At 49.7% G+C, this 15,000-nt stretch overlaps 1 protein-coding gene across 9 annotated transcripts in view; it reads left to right on the top strand.

The window, feature by feature from the left end:
• Window positions 1-2,012: 2,012 nt before the first annotated feature.
• The window catches only part of epb41b (erythrocyte membrane protein band 4.1b), a 60,498-nt gene continuing 47,510 nt past the window's right edge, over window positions 2,013-15,000 (top strand). For 3 of the 9 annotated variants that reach the window (XM_064329299.1, XM_064328961.1, XM_064329212.1), the window contains exon 1: window positions 3,966-5,279. In XM_064329299.1, the coding sequence (XP_064185369.1) occupies window positions 4,724-5,279 (556 nt within the window). In that variant the 5' untranslated portion in view covers window positions 3,966-4,723. Of the gene's footprint in view, window positions 2,138-3,956; window positions 5,280-11,413; window positions 11,576-15,000 lie in introns of those variants that run through there. The other 6 variants (XM_064330325.1, XM_064330238.1, XM_064329941.1 and 3 more) reach the window with 5 other exon arrangements.

The following is a 15,000-nucleotide window of genomic DNA, read 5'->3' as shown; positions in this document are numbered from 1 at the left end:
ACACATTTCTGCAAAAATGTAATAATAGAACATTCAACAGGTATTTGGATCCAGTTCCCTCTCAGCAGACACAGGAGAGCGCATACATGCACACACACACACACACACACACTCTCACACACACACACACACACACTGACGCGTACAGAAACAGTAACACCTTTTGTGTAAGTTGTACTCTTTTTGTGTGTGTGTGTGTATGCGCATGTATGCATGCTGGCAGTGTTAGTGTGTGTGTCCATAAAGCAAAAAAAACAGGTGTAACCTGTTCATGTTCTCTGAGGGAATAAATTGAGTTGAAGCGCCCTCTAGTGGACGTGCGGTGGAAGGAATGGGCGTGTGCAGCATAGAGACTGCAGCGCATTGCAGAGCTGTGTGTTTGTGACAGGGGCGGGGCCTGTTGCCATAGCGCAGAGCCGTTGCTCTTATCAGCAGAGGGCTCCCCACGCCCCGCCCAGCTCTGGGAAGCTTATCTAAGGCAGGGTGTATCTCCTCTGCACAGCGAGGCTCTCCACAGCCCCCTCAGCTGATACAGAAGAGGCCACCATGCCAGGGATTCCCCCCTACGTGCGAGTGTGTGTGTGAGTGTGTGTGTGTGTGTGTGTGTGTGAGTAAGTGTGTGTGTGTGTGTAAGTGTGTTTGAGCATGTGTGAGTGTGTGTGTGAGCGAGTGTGTGTGTGTGTGTGTGGTGAGTGTGGTGTGTGTGTGAGTAAGTGTGTGTGTGTGTGTAGTGTGTTTGAGCATGTGTGAGTGTGTGTGTGAGCGAGTGTGTGTGTGTGTGTGTGAGTGTGAGTGCGTGTGTGTGTGTGAGTGAGTGTGTGTGTGTGTAAGTGTGTTTGAGCACGTGTGAGTGTGTCTGTTTGAGTGTGTGTGTGTGTGTGAATGAGTGTGTGTGTATGTGTAAGTGTGTTTGAGAGTGTGAGTGTGTCGTGTTGAGTGTGGTGGTTGTGATGATGTAGTGTGTGTGTATGTGTGTGCAGTGTGGAAATGTGAGCGAGTTGCGTGTGTGAGTGTAGTGTCGATGTTGTGTGGTGTGGGTGTGTGTGTGAGCGTGCAGGTGTGTGTGTGAGTGTGTGCGTGTGTGTGTGTGAGTGTGTGTGAGCGAGTGTGTATGTGTGTGTGTGTGTGTGAGCGAGTGTGAGTGTGAGCGAGTGTGCATGTGTGTGTGTGAGTGTGTGAGTGTGTGTGAGCGAGTGTGCATGTGTGTGTGTGAGTGTGTGAGTGTGTGTGAGCGAGTGTGTATGTGTGTGTGTGTGTGTGTGAGCGAGTGTGCATGTGTGTGTGTGAGTGTGTGTGAGCGAGTGTGCGTGTGAGTGTGTGTGAGCGTGCGTGTGTCCCATAATTACTCATTGCATCATTTACACATTATGACTTCATGGAAAATTCCACTGCATGTTTGGGTTATTTTTGCTGTTTGTGTGATTTTGTTTCGGAGCGTAAAGTTGTTTGTAACTTGTGAGCCAGTGATTATTTAACCCTGTACATGGCGCAGAAATTAACCCTGCCAAAAGTGAAAGGGAGAGTGTTATTATAACAGCTCTGGTGGTCAGTCAGTGATACAGTGTCAGTGTTGTGACTCTATTGGTCAGTGGTGCAGCAAGTCAGTGATGTTGCTCTATTGATCAGTAATGCAGTGTGTCTGTGTTATGACTCTATTGGTCAGTAATATAGTCTGTTAGTGTCGTGGCTCTATCGGTCAGTGATACAGTGAGTCAGTGATGCAAGATAAAGTTAAACAGCTGTTTAACAAAGCAGGATAACTCCTGCAGTGCACATTCCAATACAGTGACGTACACACCTGACGGCAGAAACACCTGACTGAGGTCAACTAAAATTCAACCGACCAGTAGCGACAGAATTAGTTTCTGTTCTCAGGCAACCTTAACCACTGCTGAACTTGATGAGTGCCTCTCCCAATCTTGTACCTGAGCTCGAGCCCTCTGCTCCAATTATGTGCATCTGGGGGCGGGGCTCCGCCGGCCGTCCGCCCTCCTCTCCTGCTCTCCGCGACTCCAGATTGGGAGGCAGTACAACAAGCGCGTGTGACATCCGCATAACTGCCCCGAGACCGGGAACGGGGGCCATTGGAGTAAACATAACACGCATAAATCTGAGGAACTGGTCTCTACACGCGCAGGTAAACGCATTATGTATGTATTGACGCCGTTCACGGGTTTTCATGGCTAGTTTCCCGCGGGTTGACAGCTGTCTTTTCATCTGAGTCTGTGTCAGGGACGATATGGATAGAAAGCGGGTTATGGTGCAGAAATCTACTGCCATGAAAATACTGGTCGATAAATGTGTACCTTTCTGTCTGACCGCTTTCTGTAAATCGCCTTTTGGGCTCTGAAATGCCTCTTCGTTTTAACGGCTCGTTCGGGGTTGGAGTCGCTGATAACTCAGCTGGTAGTGAGCCTCAGTCGGTTAGACCAACTTGTGGCATTGGCATTAACGCGTGAAGTTAAATAAGGAGCCGGCTGATAAAGAAGGCTCCGGCTGGTTCTCGTGCGCGTTGACGCTATCATGTAACTACGCGGCTGTACGGTGGCGGGAGTCTCCGCCAGAACATACAGACTCTTTCAGTACCGTCACCCTGGCGGATAAGGATAAGAGGCGTACGGACGGTCTCTGTTTGGAGGGACATCCGTCAGCCCCGTCATCACATGTCGATATTCCGCAGACTACATACTTATTTTGAATGTGTCATGCAGATTGCTATATTTTTGTGAACTTGGTTTTTTTAATATTGATATATTGTGCATTGCTGTTAGATCATTTGAATCGTTGTCGCCGGCACGAGTGATCGGAAAAAAGCCCAAGACTTCGTTTCTATATTCGTGCCGCATGTCCACGGGTTTAAAGTGCTTCTCTGTTCGGTAAGTTTCTGGGCATAGGAAAAGACGCAGACCGCACCTTCCCTGGCTGGCCGTCAGTGTGTGTATGTGTGTGCGTGAGTGTGTGTGTGGACTAGCTTCTCTCTGTGAAATGGACTCTACCGCACACCGCGAGACAGGAGACCGTGTCTGTCCGCGCTCCACGCCTGCACGAGAGGCACTGCAGAATTGCGCTCCCTCGCGCTCGGCCAGACCCCCCTTCGTTTTGGCGAGGTCCGGAGGGATGGGGGTTGATCCTGCTCTTCCGCGTCAGGCTTTGCGGAGGGATACCTTCCGCGCCATGGCCCGTTTTGTGCTATCATAAACTTTGCGGTTTTTATTGAAGAGTATATTTCGGTTCATCAAAAACAAAATTCCCCGGCGTCTCCATATTTCCTTAACTTCGCTTTATTAGCATCATTTTAGACTCGACAGCTTTTCCAAAACAAGGCAAGGCAGGCAAAAATAAGAGCTGCATCTGCACAGCTGGCTCCAGACTGTAAACATCATCGTGACAAAAAACTCACTTTAACGATTTACAGTTTGGTCATTGAGCTTACACTTTCAGCCAAAGCCACTTTCGACAGCACCATAAGAGCAAGACATTTAAACAATCTCAAAGCAAAACTGGTTTGACCTGCTCCAATCTTTTACTGCTTGTCGGCACTGGGTATGCATGGAAATACGAGTGCTTCGTTACACGTTGAATGTAATATGGTAAAGACCTGACATAGTTTATTTATTTATCCTGTAAGTGTCCACAAATAAATATGTTCTGTTAATAACTGCCCTACAACACTCACATGAGTCAGGTCATGTATGTTATCTGATCTGGGAAATTATATTTGTGGGAATTACCTGGAAGTGCTGTTTCTCACCATTTACAGGAGCCAGAGAATGTAAATAATCTGATATGCCCCTGGACAGGTGTCTGTAAGGCTGATAAACACAGGTGTTAGTCTGAGGCAAACTGCAGGATGGACAATGTGAAAGACTGATGGGAAATGAAGTAAAAACATGATGCTTGTTCTACAGAAGGAACGTGAGTGTTTGAGTGGGGGGTGCTGACTTTGAAGCCACACACTACAGTGTCCTGAAAATTCTGGTCTACTCAGCTGTAGATTTTGGTCTGTGCAGCTGTAGGTGCTGGTCTGTGCAGCTGTATGTGCTGCTCTGTGCAGCTGTAGGTGCTGCTCTGTGCAGCTGTAGATGCTGGTCTGTGCAGCTGTAGATGCTATTCTGTGCAGCTGTAGATGCTGGTCTGTGCAGCTGTAGGTGCTGATCTGTGCAGCTGTATGTGCTGGTCTGTGCAGCTGTAGATGCTGGTCTGTACAGCTGTATGTGCTGGTTTGTGCAGCTGTAGATGCTGGTCTGTGCAGCTAGAGATGCTGATCTGTGCAGCTGTATGTGCTGGTTTGTGCAGCTGTAGGTGCTGCTCTGTGCAGCTGTAGATGCTGGTTTGTGCAGCTAGAGATGCTGATCTGTGCAGCTGTATGTGCTGATCTGTGCAGCTGTAGGTGCTGCTCTGTGCAGCTGTATGTGCTGGTTTGTGCAGCTGTAGATGCTGGTCTGTGCAGCTAGAGATGCTGATCTGTGCAGCTGTATGTGCTGGTTTGTGCGATAGGCCTAGTGCGCACACTCCCTCACACACACACACAAACACACTAAGCCCTGACACACTAACAATATCACACTCTCGGCATAACAATATCACACTCTCAGCGTAACAATATCACATTTCAAGTTAGCAAAATCACACATTATTTTTAGGCTCCAGAGAAACGGCTCATGGTGTAACATTTCCAGCAGTCAGCGCAGGAGGGCTGTGTGTATGCGTACGCCCATGAGTCATGTCCACAAAGTCTGACCTGAAGCCTGATATTCAGCTCTCTCCACCCCTCAGGCCTGTCCTCCTGAAGCTGAGACACAGTCTGACCCAGCACAGACACAGTCTAACCCAGCACAGACACAGTCTAACCAAGCACAGACAGTCTAAACCAGCTCAGACATCGTCTAACCCAGCACAGACACGGTCTAACCAAGCACAGACACAGTCTAAACCAGCTCAGACATTGTCTGACCCAGCACAAATTCAGTCTAACCCTACACAGACACAGTCTAAACCAGCACAAATGAAGTCTAACCCAGCACATCCCAGTCTATACCAGTGCAGACAATCTAAACCAGCAGGGACACAAACACAGTATAACCCAGCACAGACACAATCTAAACCAGCACAAACACAGTCTAACCCAGCACAGACAATTCTATGCGTTTTCTGCCTCCATTTTGCTGACCTCTCTTTGTCCTCTTGCCCCCCTTACCCTGCTCATGGACATGCTCTCCATGGACACACCCACCCCTGGACACGCCTACCCTTGGATACACCCTCTATGGTGATGTGTGGTGAGTATCCTTGAGTCCCCTCAGTGTGGTCAGTTATCCACATGTTTGTGTGAGCAGTGTGTGAGACATTTGCTCTGACTGAGGTCATAGGTCACAGGTTAAATGTCACTGCTCAGAAGTCTGGTTGGTGACAGGTATGGTGAGATCACCAATTCTTTCTATGCTTCCTTCCTCTCTCCTTCTTTATCCCTTCTTCATCTTTCTTCCATTATGTCTTCCTCCCAGCCCTCTGTCTTTCTCCCCTTTGCTCTGTCCTTCCCTCCATCTCTGTGAGGTCACATGCATGTTTCAGATCTTTTAGGGATAGATGACCCCTCTCCCTGATTGGTAGGGTCTGTTCATCCCAGTGCCCCGCCCCAGCCTCGCCCCGCTGTAGTGCACCCTCCTACTGAACACCCGACGGTGTGCAAACGCGTCTCTGCCACCTTTGGCTCTGGATGCTGCAGGAAGTGACACGGTTCAGTCGAGGTTCTGGGAATATCAGATCTGCAGAGCAGGAACTCACAGTCTTCATTTATAGCTCCACATTTCTGCAAGTAGCAGCAGATGTGAGAGGGGGGTTATTTTTAGATCTCAGAGACAGGTCATGAAAAATGTATCATCTGTGAGACGGGGCTGCAGCACAGGGGCTGCTGGAGGATTTCCTCCTTGTTTGGTTATTCCGTGTGCAGATGTGCTGCAGATGTAAGGCTGCCTCTGTGTCCGTAACATGCTCAGGGTCTGTGACATATTCAGTGTCTGTGACATGGTCAGTGATATGCTCAGTGTCTGTGACATGGTCAGTATTATAGTCAGTGTCTGTGACATGCTCAGGGTCTGTGACATATTCAGTGTCTGTGACATGGTCAGTGATATGCTCAGTGTCTGTGACATGGTCAGTATTATGGTCAGTGTCTGTGACATGGTCAGTGTCCGTAACATGCTCAGTGTAATGGTAAATGGTAAATGGACTGCATTTATATAGCGCTTTTATCCAAAGCGCTTTACAATTGATGCCTCTCATTCGCCAGAGCAGTTAGGGGTTAGGTGTCTTGCTCAAGGACACTTCGACACGCCCAGGGCGGGGTTTGAACCGGCAACCCTCCGACTGCCAGACAATCGGTCTTACCTCCTGAGCTATGTCGCCCCCTGTGACATGGTCAGTATTATAGTCAGTGTCTGTGACATGCTCAGGGTCTGTGACATATTCAGTGTCTGTGACATGGTCAGTGACATGCTGAGTGTCTGTGACATGGTCAGTGATATGGTCAGTGTCTGTGACATGGTCAGGGTCTGTGACATGGTCAGGGTCTGTGGCATGGTCAGTGTCTGTGACATGGTCAGTGATATGCTTAGGGTCTGTGACATACTCAGTGATATGGTCAGTGTCTGTGACATGCTCAGTGTCTGTGACATGATCAGTGTCTGTGACATACTCAGTGTCTGTGACATACTCAGTGTCTGTGACATGCTCAGTGTCTGTGACATGCTCAGTGTCTGTGAGATACTCAGTGACATGGTCAGTGTCTGTGACGTGCTCAGTGTCTGTGACATGCTTACTGACATGCTCAGGGTCTGTGACATGGTCAGTGTCTGTGACATGCTCAGTGTCTGTGACATGCTTACTGACATGCTCAGTGTCTGTGACATGCTCAGTGACATGCTCAGTGTCTGTGACATGCTTACTGACATGCTCAGTGTCTGTGACATGCTTACTGACATGCTCAGGGTCTGTGACATGGTCAGGTGGTCACATGAGGAGCTCAGAAGCTGGTTTCTACCTTTTGGTGCCTTGGGACACCTTAATTTGATGATATTTAAAATACAATGTAAAAATAAAATTGATTGATTCAACAATTGATCCATCAACACTGTGTTTTATAGACTTTTATCTACATTGATACGTTTCGGTAAAATCCTGAGCTTTGTAGCATCTGCCTGTATAAATGATCACTGTACCCCACTGTAACTTTGTGGGCTGGCGGTGGAGGGGGGGGGGGGCAGAGCGTTTATCTCACAGGCGCAGATGTCCCTCGGCAGGGCGGGACGTGCACTGAAATAACGTGCAAAACTCACAGCCCAGAGCTACAGCACAGAGCTCACAAAGCTACAGCCCAGAACTCACAGAGCTCACAGCCCAGAACTCACAGCCCAGAGCTCACAGAGCTACAGCCCAGAACTCACAGCCCAGAGCTCACAGAGCTACAGCACAGAGCTCACAGAGCTCACAGCCCAGAACTCACAGAGCTACAGCACAGAGCTCACATAGCTCACAGCCCAGAACTCACAGCCCGGAGCTAACAGAGCTACAGCACAGAGCTCACAGAGCTCACAGCCCAGAGCTCACAGAGCTACAGCACAGAGCTCACAGAGCTCACAGCCCAGAGCTCACAGAGCTCACAGCACAGAACTCACAGAGCTCACAGCCCAGAGCTCACAGAGCTCACAGCACAGAACTCACAGTGCTACAGCCCAAAGCTCACAGCCCAGAACTCACAAAGCTACAGCCCAGAGCTCACAGCCCGGAGCTAACAGAGCTAGCAGAGCTACAGCACACAGCTCACAGCTCAGTGCTCACAGCCTGTTTGGCAAGGGCATGACTACAGAGGGCTGTAAGTTTAGCTCTGTTTAGTTTCCAGCTTTTATCTCTGCCTCCAGCACTCAGGCCCTCCTCCACGTCAGCTGGGCCTGCGGTTCTTCGTCTTGCCCCCAGGGGGCAGCAGAGGCCTGGGAAGGGAAATGGGTGGACAGGTGGCTGCGGGCTCCCCGGGGATTAATGGAAGATCGCTGTGGAAACAGGAGCCATGGGGGAGATGAAGAGGAGGCCTTTCAGGGGCCTGTACAGGCCTCATTCTGGGATTTCACTTGAGAATTCAAAAAATAAATAATTTTAATTTTCACGGGGGGCAGCCTGCCCAAAAGATCTCTTCAGTGCTTTAAGAGACACAGCTGCGTGTTAAGGCACACGGCGGACGCTGAACAGAAGCTGAGCTGTCGTGCGGGTGTGGGTCATGTGACCTGAGGGTGCCAGTCGCAGTGGCAGGGGGTGGGACGGGGGGGTGGGAATAGCAGCCCACCCTCATGAATAGTTTATGTGGTTATTTGGCGTGCATTAATATTTATGGGCTGCAACTCCCAGTCTGTGTGTGTGTGTGTGTGTGTGTGCTGTTTTATATAGACATGCCCTGTACCGCAGTGTGTACACGGTCCTTTACACGCACACACACACATGCACACACACACACACACGCACACGCACACAGACACACACACACACACACACGCACACAGACACACACACACACACACACAGACACAGACACACACACATGCACACAGACACATGCACACACACACACATGCACATGCACACACACACGCACACACACACACACAGACACACACACGCACACACACACACACACACACACTCACACACAGTCTTGTAAGTGCTTCCTGTGGCTTTATTTTTGGGTTTTTGTTATATAGGATTTTGGAATCGGTGCTCTACTCTTTACAGCCCCTCAGACTGAAGCCTGACAGCCTAGCTGGGGCATTTAGGGGCAGAATCACTGAGGGGCAGGGGCATTTAGGAGCAGGAGCACTGAGGGGCGGGGGCATTTAGGGGCAGAATCACTGAGGGGCAGGGGTATTTAGGGGCAGGAGCAATGAGGGGCTGGTACACATGCTGAGCAAGCAGACTCTCTCTCCCTCACTCTCTCAGCCCCTCTATCTCTCCCTCTATCTCTTCATTATTCTCTGCTATTCCCTTATCTCTCTTCATCTCTCCCCTGGTCCCTCTCTCTCTTTTGAATTCTCTCTCCCTCTCTCACATGAGTAGCTGTGAATGATGGGAGATTGTTGAGCACGCTTGGCTGGAGTTTCAGTGATGAAAACTTGCTGATGCTTCACAGGGAACAGTGTCTAAGGTCAGCCTCAGCTCCTCAGCAACAGTATCATCAGCAGGCCAGTAGGGGGCAGAAGAGCATGCCTCCGGTTACTGTGCAGTAATTTGAAATGCAGGATAAACCCTCAGATGGGGGGGGGGGGGGTATTTATTGGATTACTGGGTTAGCTGGGTAACTGCACAGAGTAAAACCCTGAACAGCTCCTTTTACTTCAGTTCAGGTTCCAGATTTTGGATGCTTCTGGGTTTTTCTCAGTTAATGCAGTTATCCAGCTAACATAGTGATCCTGCTTTGTGAAATACACCCGGCACTTCCATTTAGTGGGCTTCTGTTAGTGTTGTTTAGTGTGTTTGTGTGGTTCAGTTAGCTTTGGCTTGTGTTGTTTAGTTAGCTGCTTGTGTCCAGCCTATAGGAGGGGAGCTCAGGCTGACAGGAGCCAATAGGAGGGGAGCTGCTCCAGATCTGGGGGTCCAGCTGCACTGTGCAACTGGGGGGTGGGGGGTGGGGTGGGGTCATAGCCAAACAAAGAGAGAGAAGAGAAGGGGGGGGGGTGTGATGTCATCTGTGACATAAATAAGGCCATGTGCTCAGCTGTGCCCTGCCCAGTGTCACTGTGTGTGTTTGGGGTGTGTGTGTGTGTTTGTGTGTGTGTGCCTGTGTGTGGGGTGTGTATGTTTGTTACTTCCTCATTTCACTGCACACCTGCTCCTGCATGGGGAGATGGGGGTTTCTAGGCGACCAGAGTCACTGGGGGGGTGGTGGTGGTGGGGGGGGGGCTGTATTTTATCAAGCCCGCCCCAGACAGGGCGTGGCAGCATTGCTGCTCACTCATGGTTAGCCTAACGCTGTGGTTTTATAATTTATTAAAATATTCTTAACTACAGAAATTTACAGAGTACAGAGAGAAGTACAAAGTGCTGCACAGTGCTAATTTAATATTTCATCATACATTTCCCCAAAGAGATGCACAACTCTCATCTGTACAATCTGTACATATCCTTCTCTAGCGCATGGCAGTTATTAATAAGTGTCCATTAATTATGTTTATTATCTTTGAATCATGTATGATTCCTAACTGAAGACAGGGCAGACTGGCGCTTCATGTGGAGTGGAGTGGATAGTCATGCAGAGAACCAGAAACTATCATGAGGAATGCATTTGTGTGTGTGGGTGTGTATGTGCATGCCTGTATGTGTGTGTGGGTGTGTATGTGCATGCCTGTATGTGTGTGTGGGTGTGTATGTGCATGCCTGTATGTGTGTATGTGTGTGTGGGTGTGTATGTGCATGGCTGTGTGTGTGTGTGGGTGTGTATGTGCATGCCTGTGTGTGTGTGTGGGTGTGTATGTGCATGCCTGTATGTGTGTGTGGGTGTGTATGTGCATGTGGGTGTGTATGTGCATGCCTGTATGTGTGTGTGGGTGTGTATGTGCATGCCTGTATGTGTGTGTGGGTGTGTATGTGCATGCCTGTATGTGTGTGTGGGTGTGTATGTGCATGCCTGTATGTGTGTGTGGGTGTGTATGTGCATGCCTGTATGTGTGTGTGGGAGTGTATGTGCATGCCTTTATGTGTGTGTGGGTGTGTATGTGCATGCCTGTATGTGTGTGTAGCCTGACCTTTCATCCACTGGTCTTTTTATTCATTTTTATTTTGAACATTGGAGCAGTTTCCCCGCCAGTGGCACTGATGCTTGTGCTTTTCCACGCCAGATTCGGCCCTTAAATTGTAACTTTTCAACCTACTGCGCAGATAATGCGTTTACATGCGTTTATTTCCCAGCAGCATATTTCCCAGCAGCACTAAAAAGTAGTGACATCAACTACTAGGGGCGACATAGCTCAGGAGGTAAGAGCAGTTGTCTGGCAGTCAGAGGGTTGCTGGTTTGATCCCCCCGCTCTGGGGCATGTCGAAGTGTGCAAGACTCCTAGCCCCTGATTGCTCCCAACGAGCTGATTGATACCTTGCATGGCAGCCTTTCACCGTTGGTGTGTGGGTGAATGAGAGGCATCAATTGTAAAGCGCTTTGTATGAAAGCGCTATATAAATACAGTCCATTTACCATTTGACAATGTCAAACCGCGTTCTCGAGTGTTGACATTGCACGCGGATTGTGGCACTTTGTTTCGCAGCTGTAGCCTTGGCGCTTCCGAGGGAATGACAGTCCTCTTTGCTGTGATTGGACAATACCGTCGACTGCGCTTCTCCTATTTGTCTGTTCTTTAAACAAAGTTCCCTCATTGCATAGGTAGCCCCGCCTTTTTACTAGGATCTTGAAACGCCAGTTTAAAAAAGGAGACATACACATGTGTCTGTAACACTGTATTTAGTAAATTCGTGCGGCATATTGCCTCTGAATCGCGCTCTGCGCTGAGGATTTCTTTTCCCATTGATGGTAGAAAGAGAAAAGGTAAGCGCACTTAAGACCGTGTTCTTTGATTTAATGTCCTGTGCATCGGAGACGCTTCGAAATCAGGGAAGGGAATTTGCGTTAGATTTTTTTTTTGAACATTCGGCGCCATTTTCGTACAGGGACCATTTAAATACTTTGAATCTGGACCATCCACAACAAGGTCCAATACATAATCAAAGGCGATGTTGTTGAAGGGTCAGACCAAACTGGGAGATGAGACTGGCTACTTCAGTGCTAGCTCGTTAGCAATGGTGGGGGAAGAAGATTTGAGCGTCTATTGCGTGGCAACATAAACCTGAAATTACCTCTTAGGCAGACATCAAAACGGTGTCCCACGGATTGACAAGTTGCATTTTAACTATTCACACCGTAGTATCAGAGACGTATTTTTGAAATGCGGTTATTTTCGTAAAACGGCATAGTATAGCAGTTTCTCCACGCTTGAAAAGAGCGTTTGTGTGCGAGGCGCTCACCAGCGAAGACGTCAAAACAAACATAATGGACACCGCGAAACAGCGCGCGGCGGACACCGCCGGAGGATGCGGCAGCTTTCTCCGTGCGCGTTATTTCTGTAGCTGCTTTCAACTTGAAGATAGTATTTTAGTTATATTTATCAGGTTAAGACAGGTGTGTGGATGCGCTAGCGCTTCATTGTTTCATTTCGGTGATTTAAGTTGTGGTTTCGTGCGATGCTGTACTTCAAGGTGTCCTAATGGAAAAAACTGCCGTGAGCTATGCTATTTGTCAAATTGGAAATGCCGCTTTTTAAGCTTCTGCTACTTTTTTATTAGTGCATTAGAGGACTGTCACGTCAACGCTTTCATTTAGTGGCATCTTTTCATCACGGTGAGTATACAAGTCCATGTTTCCATGTTTCATCCATTTCATAATTGTTAGGGTACCGCGAGATGGACTGTTTGGGGACGTGTCTGTACATAGCTTTCGTTCACATCTATGATTTTTGCAGGAATACGTGTTCGTAGTCTGGAATTTAATAAATTAGTGTCGCTTTTGTTCGGGTTAAGCCGATCCCATTGTCCGTGTCCCAGTTGCTGACTGTGACGGGGGGCGGGTGGGGGGATGCACTTTTGTGTTCCAACTTCGCTCAGGAAACGAGCATCAGTCGTGTTTTACAAAACAACCACGAAGTTCTAAAGATGCTTGAGGTTAACACAAACCGCCTCTGACAACTATGACTTCTAGGAACACACTGGATTATCAACCGACCATTAAAATCATAATTTCAAAACCTTTTAATGAGTGAGTTCCGTAAGCTGCTGGATGAACGTCCTCACAGTGGGGTCTTTGTGCTATTACAGGGACAACAGAAGAGCCTCCGTCGGTAAAACGACTCTTTGTGGACTTGAGTTTATGCATTTGGTCTGGCGTTTGTGTGCATTTGGTCTGGCGTTTGTGTGCATTTGGTCTGGCGTCTGTGTGAATTTGGTCTGGTGTTTGTGTGCATTTGGTCTTGTGTTTGTGTGCATTTGGTCTGGTGTATGTGTGCATTTGGTCTGGTGTATGTGTGCATTTGTTCTGGTGTGTGTGTGCATTTGGTCTGGCGTTTGTGTGCATTTTGTAACTATATCTATAACAGAGTAAAAGGCGTGTGCATGAAAGTCAGATGTCAAATCAGATTTGTCCCTTCCTGAGATCACTGCTCCATTCAGAGGATTTTCTGAGGGACTTCCTGGATTGCGTCACACATTTACTTTCAGGACATGGTGCAGAATGCAAACTCGGCATTTTCCCCCCGTCCCCTTCAGTCGGAGATGTGAGGGTATCGCCGTGTGTGTGCCACAGTGCAGTGTGCGGGTTCTGGGCTGTGGCTCAGTGTGGGGTTGTGAGTGTGGCTCAGTGTGGGGTTGTCGGCGTGGCTCAGTGTGGGTATTGTGGGCGTGGCTTAGTGTGGGGGTTGTGGGTGTGGATCAGTGTGGGGTTGTGGCTGTGGCTCAGTGTGGGGTTGTGGGCGTGGCTCAGTGTGGGGTTGTGGGCGTGGCTCAGTGTGGGTATTGTGGGCGTGGCTCAGTGTGGGGTTGTGGGTGTGGCTCAGTGTGGGGTTGTGAGTGTGGCTCAGTGTGGGGTTGTGGGTGTGGCTCAGTGTGGGGTTGTGGGCTGTGGCTCAGTGTGGGGGTTGTGGGCGTGGCTCAGTGTGGGGTTGTGAGTGTGGCTCAGTGTGAGGTTGTGGGCATGGTTCAGTGTGGGGTTGTGGGTGTGGCTCAGTGTGGGGGTTGTGGGCGTGGCTCAGTGTGGGGTTGTGGGTGTGGCTCAGTGTGGGGGTTGTGGGCGTGGCTCAGTGTGGGGGTTGTGAGTGTGGCTCAGTGTGGGGGTTGTGGGCGTGGCTCAGTGTGGGGTTGTGGGCGTGGCGCAACGTGGGAGTGTGTAGACCCCCAGCTGAGCTGCGCAGTCACTCTGCAGACCCCCAGCCGAGCTGCGCAGTCACTCTGCAGACCCCCAGCCGAGCTGCGCAGTCACTCTGCAGACCCCCAGCCGAGCTGCGCAGTCACTCTGCAGACCCCCAGCCGAGCTGCGCAGTCACTCTGCAGACCCCCAGCCGAGCTGCGCAGTCACTCTGCAGACCCCCAGCCGAGCTGCGCAGTCACTCTGCAGACCCCCAGCCGAGCTGCGCAGTCACTCTGCAGACTCCCAGCCGAGCGGCGCAGTCACTCTGCAGACCCCCAGCTGAGCTGCGCAGTCACTCTGCAGACCCCCAGCCGAGCTGCGCAGTAACTCTACAGACCCCCAGCCGAGCTGCGCAGTCACTCTGCAGACCCCCAGCCGAGCTGCGCAGTCACTCTGCAGACCCCCAGCCGAGCTGCGCAGTCACTCTGCAGGCCCCCAGCCGAGCTGCGCAGTCACTCTGCAGTCCCCCAGCTGAGCTGCGCAGTCCCTTCAGTGGTAAACTGCATTTGTAATTTAGAGATTGCTGGTTCAGTTCCCAGATGGGGCACTGCTGTTGTGCCCTAGAGCGAGGTACTTAACCTGCATGGCTTCAGTAAATATCCAGCTGTGTCACGGGGATTCAGCTGCTGTGCCGGGGGCAGCTGTGCTCCTGTTCCACTCCTGTGCCCCATCTCAAATCCCCCATAGTGGCATACACATACATTCAGACTGAGAATGTGGTCCATGATAAATCAATGTTCTGATTTATTTGGATAGATGCAGTTTTGAGTCATTAATTATTTAATTTAGAATTAGAATGCTTCTCATTTTCTTTAGTTCTGAGCGGGACATTATGTCCTTTTTCTATCTTTTGCTTTATTCAGACTGGTAGAGAATGGCCTTTGGCCGGGAGTTTGCTGCCCTGTCGACCGCCCCCGGTTTCGCCACGGCGCTCAGTTTCTGGAGGCTTCCGGGTATATGACTGTTACAGAATTCCGTGATAAACATGACGCGGCTTGTTAATGTTTACCCACGGGGAT

Source organism: Anguilla rostrata, chromosome 1 (genome assembly GCF_018555375.3).
Source record: "Anguilla rostrata isolate EN2019 chromosome 1, ASM1855537v3, whole genome shotgun sequence".
Classification (NCBI taxonomy): domain Eukaryota; kingdom Metazoa; phylum Chordata; class Actinopteri; order Anguilliformes; family Anguillidae; genus Anguilla; species Anguilla rostrata.
This window is presented reverse-complemented; position numbering and strand designations above follow the sequence as displayed.